The 14,386-nt window shown below is 46.5% G+C and overlaps 1 protein-coding gene and 1 long non-coding RNA gene across 4 annotated transcripts in view; one reads left to right on the top strand and one right to left on the bottom strand.

Moving 5' to 3' along the window:
• CCN4 (cellular communication network factor 4) overlaps positions 1–14,386 on the bottom strand; it is a 41,468-nt gene that overhangs the window by 12,471 nt on the left and 14,611 nt on the right. For all 3 annotated transcript variants that reach the window (XM_024250762.3, XM_024250763.3, XM_024250764.3), the window contains exon 2: positions 6,638–6,917. In XM_024250762.3, the coding sequence (XP_024106530.3) occupies positions 6,638–6,917 (280 nt within the window). The remainder of the gene's footprint in view (positions 1–6,637; positions 6,918–14,386) is intronic.
• LOC129047554 (uncharacterized) lies at positions 7,250–8,755 on the top strand. The gene is made up of 3 exons (XR_008509322.2): positions 7,250–7,484; positions 7,916–8,061; positions 8,242–8,755. It is a non-coding gene; the product is annotated as an uncharacterized LOC129047554 (long non-coding RNA).

Genomic DNA, 14,386 nt, shown 5'->3' with positions numbered 1-14,386 from the left:
TAAGCAACTGCTGAATGAATGATAAAAAGTATGCTTTGCAAGAACACTCATGGTGCTGAGTTGAGGATAGATCAGAGGGCAAAGGTAGCATGGGGGACCACCCTGAGACCCAGGTGGGAGGGAGCAGTCTGAAGCCAGAAAGAGAAGAGCTCGTCTTCCAGACAGATTTGGAAGGAGAGCTGTCAGGACTTACTGACAGAGGGGCTGTGCGGGGGAGAAGAGAGGAGTTAAGAAGGAGGAAGATGCTCTGTCCTCTTTGGACAAGCAGAGTTTCGGTCGGGTGGACTCAAGTGTTCTCCATTATGCGCGAGATGCCTGGTTGACAACCAAGTGGCCATGTGGAGTTAGTTATGCCAGTTTGGAGTCAGGGATAGTTGGGTACTTCCGGGCCAGATGTCACCCTTGACACCATGCTCTCTCTGGAGGACAGCTTCTGGAAATGCAGGTAGAGAGCCCCGGACATCATGAGTGGCCACCCAAGGAGGAGCAGTTTGGAATCTGCAGTGGGCCAACAGTTCTGTCCTTCAGGGTTTGCCTGAAGGTGGCTATTAATAATATTAATAATCCTAATGTCTAGCAGGCGTGAAGGTTTTCAAAGTACTGTCTCTGTTATTGGATACTGGGTCTCCTCTGTATTGTGCATTGCATTACTTATTTTATTCTATACAGAAACACTATCACATTATCATCTTTGTCTTTATATATAGCAAAACAAAGTCTCAGTAAGGTGAAGACACGTCGCGTCCAAGGTGACCACAACGGGAAGCAGAATCCCGGTTTGTGTGAACCTTGCTGCGGCTACTGTTTTTCTTGGGGTGCGGTTATCCGTGCAGAAGGTGCAGAAAGGAAAGATACTAACATCAACTGACCCTCTGATCTAGTGCCAGGTATCATCTGATACATTATCTCATTCAGTTCCCCCAATGACTTCATGAAGAGAGTTTTATTTTTCTCCTTTGATGGACAGGGAAGCTCTCAGAGAGGTTAAATGATTCGTTTGTTCAAGGTCACGAAACTGTTGAATGATACAGCTGGGACTCAAACCCAGGAGACCTGACTCCACAGCTCATTTCCTGCCACCAGACACCAGTGAAGGAGGGGACAGAGGAAGGCAAAAAAAGCAGAGGAAGCGCTGGGTGAATCACTCATCTTTGCATTCTGAGTCACCCTGCCTCTGCCTGCACGCTGTCTCTCCAGGAAGAGTGTGTGTGTGTGTGTGTGTGTGTGTGTGTGTGTGTGTGTGTGTGTGTGTGTAGAAGGGAGTGGGCTAAGCCCTGGACTCTGCCCCTGCATGTGGAGACTTTGAAGGGAGAGGTCAGTGCTAGATGCCCGGAGTCCCCAGCACAGTGGCTTTCCCCACCAGCTGCACAGGGGAACTCCAGGGGAACCTGGGGAGCTTTCAAAAATTGTGATTCTCATGCCAGGCCTCAGAATATGGGGGTGAACCTGGGTGTCAGCATTCTTCTTTTGTTGATCACCATATTTTTAAAGCTCCCCAGGTGAATCCTGTTTGCAGCTAAGGTTGAAAACCACTGCAATTAGAAGGCACTCCAGTCTCTCTCCTTGGAGCTTTGGATGGGGAAGTGAGATACTGCTACTGGCTCTGACCAGCCTGCCCACCACAGGCTAGTGGGATGCATGATGGCTGCAGATGGTCCCGTCAGCTGACTCATTCACTTTCTAACTAATCAAAGGTGAAATGGTGAAGCCAGTTGGGTTTCCTTCACCACCTCCTATCTAATCTCAGATCTGCAAGTGCAGGTGAGATCGAGTTAGCTTTCTTCTTACTGAAGCACTTTCATGAATTCAAGTCAACTTGCTCTGCCATTGGGGCCTTCCCTCCCTTCCCACACCTCCCATGGACCGTCAGCTCACGCTGTCAGCAGGGACAGTGGGCCACGCCTTGTAGCTCTGTTTGTGTTTGCGGCCTCACCTATGTTTAATGTGTGAAGAATCAATGGAGGGATGGATGGATGGGAGCTGGGGTGAGCTCTACTCTTTATTCAGCTCCTGCCATGTAGCAGGCACTTGACATTCTAACCACCCAGAGATATAAACTTTCTTTGTCATGTTTTCCTTGAAGAAGAAACTGAGACTTAAAAAGCTAAGTAGTTCGCCTAAAGTCATAGTACTAGTGAGTGATGATGCTGGGATTCCAGCTTGATTGTCTAGGTCCAAAGAGCATGCATGAGTTTACTACTCCCTCACTCTTCAGTATGGGGGATCTAGGCCAGGAGCTAGACCTGCTCCCTCCTCTAAAGGTGGCCGTGAATAAGACTGAGGTAACTTTCTTTGCAAGCCAAGCCAAGAGCAGCCAATCACTTTTATTTTTATTTTTTTGGCATTTCCTTATTTGTTCTGCAGCAACCATGTGAGGTTAGTTTTATCAGGCTCCTTAAGAGATGTGCACATGGTCACGTAGCTAGTAAGTGGCAGAGCCAGGATCTAAAACCCAAGTCTGTCAGCCTGTAAATATCATAATCCTTCCACCAAACCACACTGCCCTCAGGCCTGACCCAGCTTCATTTAAACGTAGAGTAGTGTTTGTACAACTGAAATAGCCAAACGATGTAACTGAGAGGTCACCCTCTGCCCACAGATGTATTTAGTTTGGCCCACAGAGTGGTTTTAAAAATATTTTTGAATGTATTGCCAATGTTTACAAATCATACACAAATCTATATACCTGGATTCTCTTGAAAACTAAGTATGCTGAACAAGACCTAGCTTTTTTCTGCTTGGCCACAGTGGCTGGGCCCAGTAGGGTGATCTCTCTGAGAGCAGGGCTTGCACACGCCAGATTGCCATTGTCCCCATCATACTCTGTTTGAGTTACATAAGCCAGGGTTGCAATTGCGCATTTTTATTACCTGCCTTGTTCTGGTCTAATTACATGCAAATCTTCAAGGACAGATTTAGCCTGTCCTAGGAACTGTCCATTGGCTTAGCTGACCATTTGTGGAAAAATTGTTTCTTAGAGGAACCCTTTGTTCTGTTTACCCTCTGGCCCAGAGGTGTATTCTTTTGCAGACCCCACACTCTCTTATTTCCTGCATTAGGGTCTCATGAATTCAGACACTATGGTAGCACTTCTGGGAACATGTTCAACAGAGCACTAGTGAGTTGTGTGTGTGCACATGTGGGCACATATGTGTGTGATGTGTATATGTATAACTGTGTGTTTGTGTGTGTGTGTGTGTGTGTAGTGTAATGGGTGGGTAAGAAACTATCCGACTGAAAAAATTTAGTATTAAATACATCTAAAAAATTTATTATGATGCTTAGGATACCTCTCTTTTGGAGTTTGGCAATGGACATGAAAATTTGAAGCCTCTGAGAATTTCTATAGCTCCTGGTTAGCTTTATTTATCTCAATGCTTGTAAAACTTCATGACCAGGGAACCATTGGTAGGTGTAAAATCTATTACAATCTCCTTTGGCCTACAGTTTTTGTTTTTTTCAAATAAAAGGAAAGGAAGTACACAGAAGCCCATGGTGTTGGGAAGTTAAGTGGCTATACTGGGTCAAGGCAGGACCTAAGATGCAGAGATAGGGGATGAGGAGGACAGGGAAGGGGGTTTTCCAGGCCACTGGTGGGGAAGGCAGGCAGAACAGGCAGTTTCTGGGTTCACACAATCTTTGGATCCATGACAGAACGTCTATAAATGAGTGGTGCCTGGCAGATGACAAGATCTCAATACAGCTTTAGAGATTAATGCAATGGTAGTGAACAGAATTATCTTTTTAATGACCTTGAAGAACAGTTTTTACTGGCAGAATAAATTATGAGACAGGCTCATATAACTGGAGGTGGTTCTAGTGTAAGAAGTCCGGGCCAGGTTTCCCTACCTGGGTTAAGGGGAGGGAACAGATGACTGAGTATATTAGCAGCAATTCTTGAACTTTAGCATGCATGAGAATCACCTGGGAGTCTTGTTAAAGGACTAGATCCTCATTCCCACTTCCAGAGACTCTGATTCAACAAGTCTGGGGTGGGGCTCAGGAATAATATTTATAACCAACACATCAGATGATTCTGAGCAGGTGATGCTGCAAGTTCTCTTTGAACATACCATTTATGTGGCTGCTAATGAGTTTCAGTAAAAGAAGAAAAATTAGAAAGATGGGAGAAGTGGGATGGTTATTCACAGAAAGCCAAAGACACAAGGATTGGTGTGAAAGTTGAAGTATGAACCAATGATAAAAGAGAAGAAACTGTCATAAATTAACCATGAGGTTCAGATAAAACAAAACTGTCTGACTGCAAATGATGTACGTAATCCTCATTGACAATCCACCTCAAAAAATATAATGGTTAGCTGAGGATGAGAGACTACATTGTGTGTGACTATGTGATAGGGTGTATATGAAGTCATAGTTAAGGGGAAGGCTTGATTCAGCACTAAGGGAAGAAGGGAGTTTTTGGGTTTATGAGACTTTGTGGAAGTTTTCAGAAGTTAGGCTGCTGCATCATAATACCTAGTTAGCTCTCTTAATCTGATGAGTCATATATTTTGGGTAATGCTTACACAATTCAAGGAAATACAAGTCCAGACAGAAGCAGGAGGTCAGAAAGTTTCATAAAGGAGGTGTCTTGGAACAAAAAAGGATAGAATCCCCTTGATGGAGCACTTAAAGACCAAAGAAAACAACAACCACCAACAACAACAACAACAACAACTACCTCCAAACAGGAGGATATCAGAATACACCAAGGATAAAGAAAAAGCAAAGGCCATTAGAAAGTCCAGGAAAAACAAAAAGCATCATAAGGAAGGAAATTCAAACAAGTACATGATCTCATATTGCAGTGAACAATATTTACACAGTCATAATATTGTAAATACTGATGATTGTATAACCAAAAATTATGGCAATGTTATTTGGAAGGTAGGGGTATATAAGGTGGTATTGCGGAGCTAAATCATCAGCTATCTTAGAATATTAATATATTATCCAAAAATTGATATATCAAGGCAATTAAGATACAGCAGAAGACATACATTTTATAGTAGCAACTATATATATATAGTAGTACTACTATATAGTAGTTACTATATAACTACTGTTATATAGTAGTTATATATATATAACTACTGTTATATAGTAGTTATATATATATAACTACTGTTATATAGTAGTTATATATATATAACTACTGTTATATAGTAGTTATATATATATAACTACTGTTATATAGTAGTTATATATATATAACTACTGTTATATAGTAGTTATATATATATAACTACTGTTATATAGTAGTTATATATATATAACTACTGTTATATAGTAGTTATATATATATAACTACTGTTATATAGTAGTTATATATATATAATTACTATATATAGTATATATAGTATATATAACTACTACATATAGTGTATGTATAGTATATATAGTATATATAACTACTACATATAGTGTATGTATAGTATATATAGTATATATAACTAACTACTCTATATAGTGTATATATAGTATATTTAACTACTCTATATAGTGTATATATAGTATATTTAACTACTCTATATAGTGTATATATAGTATATTTAACTACTATATATAGTGTATATATAGTATATTTAACTACTATATATAGTATATATAGTATATTTCCCCCTGTGAAAACTGTTCTTCAAGGTCATTAAAAAGACAATATATATAGTGTATATATATATAATATACTATATAAGTATATATAGTAGTTATATATACTATATAAGTATATATAGTAGTTATATATACTTATATAGTATATATAGTACTATAGTACATATACTATATAGTATCTATAGTAGTTATATATACTATATATACACTATATATAGTAGTTATATAGTACCATAGTGTATATACTATATATACACTATATAACAGTAGTTATATATATAACTACTATATATCAGTAGTTATATAGTAACTACTATATATCAGTAGTTATATAGTAACTACTATATATCAGTAGTTATATAGTAACTACTATATATCAGTAGTTATATAGTAACTACTATATATCAGTAGTTATATAGTAACTACTATATAGTATATAGTAACTATATACTATATAGTAGTATAGTTACTACTATAAAAGTTTCTAGTTATTTCAGAAGAAATAACTAGAAAATTAAAGTGACTGTAGTAACTGAGAAATGTAGGTAGCTAGTGGGAAGGGATGACTGCAGGCTGCTGATTTTCATTCTTTCAAGGCTATTGGATTTTTAAAACCATCTTGTTTTAATTTACAGTATTACCAAAATAGCTGGAGTTCTGTAGTATGCTGGTGTGTCTTAGTAGGCCATGGACATTTGTTAAAATGTCCCACCACTAAGAGAACAAAACCAGGCTTAGGTATTTCATGGCGTCTCCCTCTTCCCTGGGGACAGCCACGAATGTGCCTCCAGGACTGAGAATAAAGCAAGAAGCAAAGTTCTGGAGGCAAGAGTAGTGCAGGCATCCTTCCCTCCCCTTCCCAGGAAGGGCCCAGCCTCTGGCCTCTGATCATGGGGTGTATCTCCTGCTGAACGAAAGCCTGGCCAGGTGAAAGGCTGTGGGGGTGCCAAGGGAGAGGGGTTTGGGGCCAGAGCTGGGGGTGCTCAGGGGCTGGTCAGAAGGTATGGAGGGACTCACTTACGTGCACACACTCCTATTGCGTACCTCGGGCGGTCCCCGCTGTAGTCACAGTAGAGGCCCCGGTGGGGGTCACAGATGGCAGCCTCTGTGCAGTTGTCCCCAAGCTGCTGAGCGCACATCTTACAGCATTCACAGCCATCTGTGACGAGGCTGACCCCCAGCGGGCAGCGGGGTGGGGACGGCGGGCACTCACATGGCCACTTGCAGAATTGGGGGCGTGAGGAGGTGTCCTCCAGTGGAGCTGGGGTAAAGTCCATGGTTGTAGGTGCTGGAGAGAGGGCCTGCGGGGGGAGGGCAGAGGGAAAGGGGGGCTGCTGAGGCAGGGGTTTCAACGCCTGAAGGGCCCTGCCATTGCATTCCTGTCCTCATGCTGTTCAAAAGGTTTTCATAAAATTATTTTTTCTATCATGCTTTTGATAGCCAAACATCTCCTTTATTCTCAATAAAACAAATAGAACAGAGAAGACCAACATGCAGTGAAGTTAAACCAATTGCCCGAATCCTTCCGCTGGTCAGCGGTGGGGCCCAAATTCCACATCAGCCCCTGCTCCTTTCCTTTCTTGAGTGATTGTCCCTGCAGCCCCGAGGTAAGTGAGGTGGCCTCACTTTACAGGGAGGAAGCCGAGGCCCTGAGCAGGTGGAAGCTGGCTGTGAGTCATGTGGCTGCGCGGGGCTTGGATCCCATGGCTCTTCTGTGACGACCTGCAGGGCCAGTTCCTTCACTCACCAAGAGTTCTTAAGGCCTCTCTGAGTCAGAGGACTCCTGTTTAACACCGGTTTCGGTCCGCTGACCTATTATTTTTTTCTCCTCTGAGTATCTGGAAAGGGCTGGCGTGGTGCAGCGGCAGGTATTCAACCTTATAACTCCTGGCAGCTACATGGGCCCCAGCCCTTGGGGAATGAGTTGCGCTTCCTTTGCCAGCACAAGCCCTGCATGGAGAAGCCCTTTTATTTTGCTCTCAGGGCAATGAGACGCCCCCACCCAACACATACACACTCCGCTCTACCAACCCGCACTCCTCCCCAGCATCCCCATTCCCGTCCCCCAGCCAACAGCTTCATCTTTATTTTGGCAAATATGATGAACACAACAAGAGGCCAGCTGGGAAGGGAAACCAAGGCCCTAAGAGCTGCCCAGGCCTGAGGAGCGGCAGATGGAGATGCCTGGGTGTCTGAGTGCAGGAGCTTCAAGCTGCCTGTATCTTCAGCACCCAGTCACCTGCCGTTCCATCTGGTTGCCCCCCTGAATACCATCTGTGCCCTTTGCTCTATCTCGAAGGAGACCTGGGCCTACCAGAAGAAGAGAATCGCCTGAGGACACAGGAGCGGGGTCTGGAGCCAGGCTCTGAGTCAGTCCTCCCACTCCTGGGCAGGCCATGGAGCATCCTGCCCAGCACTTCTCGTCCTTGACGGCTGAGTTCTTAAGTAAGCAGAGGAGAATCCAGGGTTTCTGTGGGACTGGGGCAGGGAGCTGGCTGGGCTCTGGGCTGCTCCCTCCATCTGGAAGGAGAGGAGCCTGCTTTGTGGGATTATAGATCTGCTTTCCACTCTGAACACCAGGCTCCGGTGCTGAGCTATTCAGACAAATTCTTTCCTCCTTTACAGGGGAGGAAAGCAAGACCCAAAGAGACAGATAGACACTCCCAGGATGACACAGTTCACAGCAAGGCCAAGATGCAAATTAATCTCCTAACTCTCATTGCAACAGCTTTTACTTTTGCCTCCTCTGGGTTCTTTCATTCACTCAACAGACATTTGCAGAGTTAGCTCATAGTCTCTCTTAAGTTTTAGACATTTGAAGATAAGCGTTAAAGGTCCCTATGATTGGGGAACCCACAGCTTATGGGAGAGGCAAGTATTAGAGGTGATTTACTACAACTCGAGGGATTTACTACACAAAGTGCTGGGCATTCCAAGGAGGCATGGAAGCTCTCTGAACATCAGGGCAGTAACTGCTCTGCCCAGGAGAGTGGGATCCACTCTTGCACCTTGAAGGACCAGGGATGAGGAGAGTGGTTCAGATGAATTTCTGAATTAGTCTGACTAGGCTCTGAGCCTGGCGCACAATAAATGTAGTAAATATTGATGCAATAAATAAAGCCCTTGCAAGTCAACAGACAAAACCCGACTTGAAGCTTTCATCTCCCATAGGCTTGATTTCAGGACTTGGTCAAATCCACCCTTTCCCTACCTGAAGGCTGCTGTGATGCAGTTCCATGTGGCTGAGAGGCCCTTCCTATCTTTTCACCTGGGGCCCCTTTCTCTGGGCGGACTCTCCCGACTCGCTGACCTGCGTGTGCCTGGCTTTCCCTTAAGTCATTAGGCAGGCTCAGAAATCAGACATTTGTGTGTTGGGAGGTGAATGCTGGTGAACTCCATGGGGTGAGTGCAGGGTGGGGCATGCCCCCACAGAGTGCCTGCACAGTGCCAGTCTTCACTGGGGACATATGGGTGGCTTCTCTGTTATGGCCCAGACAGACACCAGAACGGCCAAAAAAAATCTTGCCTGCAGCCCCCTGCAGGGAGGAAGGCTCTGTGGGCGATGTGGCCTTGGAAGGCCTTGCTGGTGGGGAACAGAGAGCTCTTGGGGTTGGCAGTGCTGGGTGGTTCACCGAGGAGGCACTAGTTAGTTTGCGCTTGTTCATGTTTCCTCAAAAACACAACAGGATGCAAGAAAACCCTACATTTCCAAATCAGTAAACACACACACACACACACACACACACCCCTCTTTTTGACTTTGGGGAGAGATGTTTCCTTGTTAGGCCATGACTCTAGAAGTCTCAGAGCCTCATGAGCACTAGCAGACCATCTCTCAGAGCCACTACACTCAGGACGTGCCCTTGGCAGAGGAAATAAAGATGGCCTCTCCTCCAGGAAGCCTTCCCTGCCCTTGCCTCGCTCACTGAAATGTGAACTTGGAAAGGGCAGAGCCCGGGCCTTGCATCTCTCTGTGCGCCTCAAACACAGCACAGGGCACACAGTAGGGCTTCATATGTATTGATTGGTGAAATGGATGAACAGGAGCTTGTCGGCTAAAAAGGCTTTGATATCTGTGATATTCAAGGCATCATGTACTGGAACCTCTCCTCTGGCCCTAAGTTTGAGTGTCAAGAAAAGATCATGCAACCTGAGACAGTCCGACGTACGTTCTTTCCATGTGGCCTTTGAACAGCATCTTCATCTTTCTGAGCCTCAGCATTCCCATCTGTGATATGGGCACAATCACGCTCACCTCCCTTTGGGGGCAGTGGAAGGGTGAAGGGGCATTGTGGATGTGGCAGCACTAGGTAGGGCCTGGCACATGTCACATGGCACACAGAAACCTGTCTCCTCTTACACCCATTTGGTTGTGTGTCCTCCCTGACCCCACTGTGCCCAGAACAGAGCTGAGGATCTGGAAACTTTGAGCTGAGTTGGAATGCGCTGGAACCGGGTGGGTATCCCACTCCTGGGATCACTATCCATCTTCTTGTCTCCATCCCAAGTTAAAGATGCCCAGAAGGAAGCTTCCTTTCTAAGTGCCTGGAGGTGCCAGGGCAGGCAGCTGGTGAGGGGAAGCTGCAGAGAAGTCCTCCCTTGGACAGGGGAGCCGCTTATGGCATCCCTGGGCAGAGGAGGGAAGGGCTGTGGGCAGTCGGCTGAGCCAGCCTTTGCAGTTGGCACCATCTAGTGGTAGAAAACCTCCCAGACTCAGGCCAGGGGAGAAGGTGCTGGACAAGATCTGTGCAGGGGAAAAAACCTCTGGACCCCAGGGTCTGAGGACTACTGGGTTTGGTGTGTGAGCCTCTGAGTGCCAGCTGCCTTGTCCAGCATTGACACATACCTAGGGTATGTCCAGCATCGACATATACCTAAGGTATGTGTCTGCAGGCCACAAGTGAGTCCAGACTCCTGATAATTGATCAATCCTCGCCTCTCTGTGTGAGCACAAGGGAAAGCAGATGACTGGCACAAGGTCAGTTTCCGCCCTCCAGCACTCACAGTTTAGCTAGGGATGTGCACACTGACTGAGTCATTCTAGGGACCGAGGATTATTGAATCCCTACTATGCACGGGCTTTGTGCCAGGCTGAGAGGAGACGAAGGTGCCTAAGACAGAGCCCCTGACTGGCTCCCCACCTAGTGAGGCCAACAGACACATAAATAATGATTGCAATTCAGTGCAATCAATGCTATAACAATGGTACCCACTCATTTATTCATTCTCTCTTTCATTTATTTATTCAACACATCTGTAGTCAGCTTTTATTTTGTGCCAGGTGCAGCACTAGATGCTGGGGATGCAGTGTGAGAACCAAGCAGACCTGCCTGTGGGATGACAAGGGAGTGGCTGGGCTGTGTGTGTGTGCTGGGGCTGAAGAGGGCTTCCCAAGACAAGAGGCATTGGGAACGGGTTTTGAAGAGGGGGTGGGAATAGATCAGTGAGGAAGGAGGAGAGGGTACCCAATGCACAAGGACCCTCAGGTGCACAGGCACTGAGCTGGCAACATGTGCCAGGGCCTGGGGCCTGGAGAGCTTGGTGTAGGGTGCAGGGTGGAGGCAGAAGGAGGTGAAGGCTAGGACGGATGAGGATGGGTTCAAGGCGCATCATACATCAAGGAAGAGCTTGAATGCCTTGGTTTGGGCTGAGGTCTGGAAGAATGGTTTGTTGAAGGATTTTAGCAGGAGGATGGCAGGGTTTCATTTGTGTTTTAGAAACACCACACTGTATCCAGTCCAGGCTTTGTCACTATTCATGTTACTCTGGGAGTTCGCTTTCTGAGCCTGTCTTCTCCTCTGTAAAATGGCATTGCTACCATTGCTTAGCTCCCAAGTGACTGGAAGTGAGCATCATATGAGGTCACAGCTGGAATTCTTCCTGCTGGTACATCCATTGCAAACCATCACTCCGATGACCACTCGGGGACTGTCTTGCCCTAGCCCTCAGTGACTCTGGCTGATCTCATTTGTCTTCTGCACAGTGACTGGTATTATTATTCCCATTTAACAGATCAGTAAAGTGGCTTGCTTATGCCCAACACCTAGTAAGTGACAGAACTTGGATTTGAATCTAGAACTCTTTCAGTTAATGTTTTTCCCACTACTGTACATGAGGGAGAATTTTCTGATGAAAAAAAAAAAAAAGCTGAAAGGTAGTGAGTGCTCCATCAGTGGAGGTAATCAAGAAGCAGCTAGACAATTATTTGGGCTGGCAATTGTAGAGGGACATTAAGCCTCACAAAGCCTGACACATAGTAGGTGTCAATAAGCATCTGTTGATAGTATGAATAAATGAGTGTATGTTCATTTCCCCAACTAATCTGTCATCCTTTGAAGGCAGAAACCACATGCCGCCCATCTGTTTCCCTGCATGCACAAACTCACAGGCCCTTACAATCAACATACCTAAGATTTGAGTGAGGGCTCATTCTATATGGAGAACTTTGTATGCACTATCTCGTATAATCCCCTAACAAATCACAAGGCAGGTTTGCTAATGTTCCCCTGAGCAGTGAGAACACAGAGGCACAGAGAGGTTAATGTCTTGTGCAGGGCCACACAGGTCGGGTAGTCAGGGATGGAACCAAGGTCTGCCTTTTCCAGAGTTTTCGAGCCACTAACTCTTCTGCCTCTGATCACTGCACAGGGAACACTGTGTGCATATGAACTTTGGGGCCATGCTCCCGTCAGATCTTGAGCAAAACAAATATTTCATGGGGGCTGGGAGCTCAAGGAGAGGCTTCGGGATCCTGGGACATAGCTGGATCCCTGTGTGGGGGTACCTGTCCCTTCAGGGTTCTTGTTGCTGCCAAAGATGAGCTGATAACGGCCCACTGCCCTGCTTCTCCCCTGAAGTCCAGCCTAAGCTGCCATTCGGGTGGTCTAGCCCACGAGCACTCAGCTTCCAGAGACAACAAATGCTGCTTATTGCTGAAGAGTGAGGGCTGGGAGGGGTCCTCATGGCCAGAACTTCTTCTGGAGGGCTGGTGAGTCATAACGCTGTGAGTCATCTTAGAACTCCTTTGCCCAGTCTGTCCCTGCACGAGCAGGGAACGGCAGAAGGACTCCAGTCTGAAGTGCTTGACTCTAAGCCTGTGCTTACAGTCCCCACCTCTCCCTGAGTGAAGTCATAGCTTCCCTCCTGCCTTCCTGCTCCACTCCAAAGCTGCTCTGCGGCCCCGATCAACTGGAGGTGCATGGTGCCACGGTGGCTTTCACTCCTCCTGGGCAGGTGGCATATACAGTGAATGACATCAGCTTCTAATGAAAAAGCCTGTCCAAGAACCCGCGGCAGTGGCTTGGAGTGTAGGGGTGGCAAGGTCACATCTTAGAACCTCCCAGTTAGTTTTGGGACCTTAATTCCAGTGTGATCCCTGGCACCTTGTGCCCATCCACTGGCAGCCTCCCTCGGCCCCAGGCAGGCTGAGGCAGCTCATCCCCTGAGCATCCCTCAAAGGCTACTCACTCGGGCTTCAGCTGCTTGGAAGGCCAGTGTAGGGTCTCTCTCTCTCTCTCTCTCTCTCTCTCTCTCTGTCTCTCTCATACACACACACACATGCGCACACAGCATCAGCCTCCTTCAACATCCAGGATGGCATGACATGTCTACCTGTCCTTTGCTTTGGTTCACAGCTCTTTTCACCGAATGGTTCTCTTTTTCCACCCCCACCCCCCCGACCAAAAGAAGGAGTTGGGGAAGCATCTCAGCCAGAGAAGGGAGATGAGAGTTTCCCACACCACCTTCTGTCTGTGCATCCTGTGGGGGCTCTTAACTCCCCATTCCTTGCACATCCGCTTGCAAAGTCATCCAAGGGCCCAGGTACCACCAGCCCCACCCTTTCCTGCTGCCTGGGGACCTCCTCAGTGCACCCAGGCCTGTCATGATGGGGAGTCGCTGGGGGAACATCTGGGGCACGTATAAGTGCTGACCTTGAGTGGTTGGTCTGGGGCCTTTCTGGGGGTGTCTCTGTTGGTCCAGAACATCAACACATCCTGAAGGAAATGTGTAGCGCCTCTGGGTCGGAGCTGTGGCTCCATAGGTAAGCCAGCTGTATCATCCCAGCCTCTAGTACCCTGGTTTGGCTGCTGGTGGGACTCCCATGCCGCACCTGTGGTGCCATGCAGTGGAGAAGCCCTGCAGCTCGGGCCCCTAAGCCACACCTGGCCCTTATCTTTAGTGGACAATGAGAGTGTGGCCTTTGTCAAAACAAAAACGATAAATCCATTTGTGTGTAAGCAACAGGTATTTGTGCAAAACAAATACCTATTTGCTTGGCTTGCCTGGGTTTGGGAGAGAGAGGTAATTAGTAGAATATGAACGTTTAGAGGAATCTTTTTGCAGCTAAACAATAGGAAAAAAAGGCCTGCACATTTTCCAGAGGCTTCTGTAGGATCTCACAAATAGTACTTTCCTTCTGGGGGCTGGGGCTCATCCTCGAACCCCAGGATGCTTGCTTGGGCCCCTGGGACCCTCTGAGGTTTCTACCAGGCTCTCATTTTCCTTGGGGATTGGAAACTATTCCTGTTTTCCCCAGCCACAGGCAGGAGCCTGCCCCATACCCTGTCCTGTAGAGTCCCCAGAGAGCCCTGACTGCTATCTTCTTACCCACCATGAGCTACCTGAGCTGGGGTGACTGGGCCTGTTCTGCAGATGGAGAAAATGATCTTTGCAAACACACTGTCATATGGAGTCTGCATCATTCTGTCCAACAACAGAAGCCAAGAAGGCAAAAAGGAGAAAAGATCATAAGTCAAGGAGAGTGTTGTCT

Source organism: Pongo abelii, chromosome 7 (assembly GCF_028885655.2).
Source record: "Pongo abelii isolate AG06213 chromosome 7, NHGRI_mPonAbe1-v2.0_pri, whole genome shotgun sequence".
Taxonomy (NCBI): domain Eukaryota; kingdom Metazoa; phylum Chordata; class Mammalia; order Primates; family Hominidae; genus Pongo; species Pongo abelii.
Note: the sequence above shows the minus strand (reverse complement) of the source record. Positions and strands in the feature narration are given on the sequence as shown.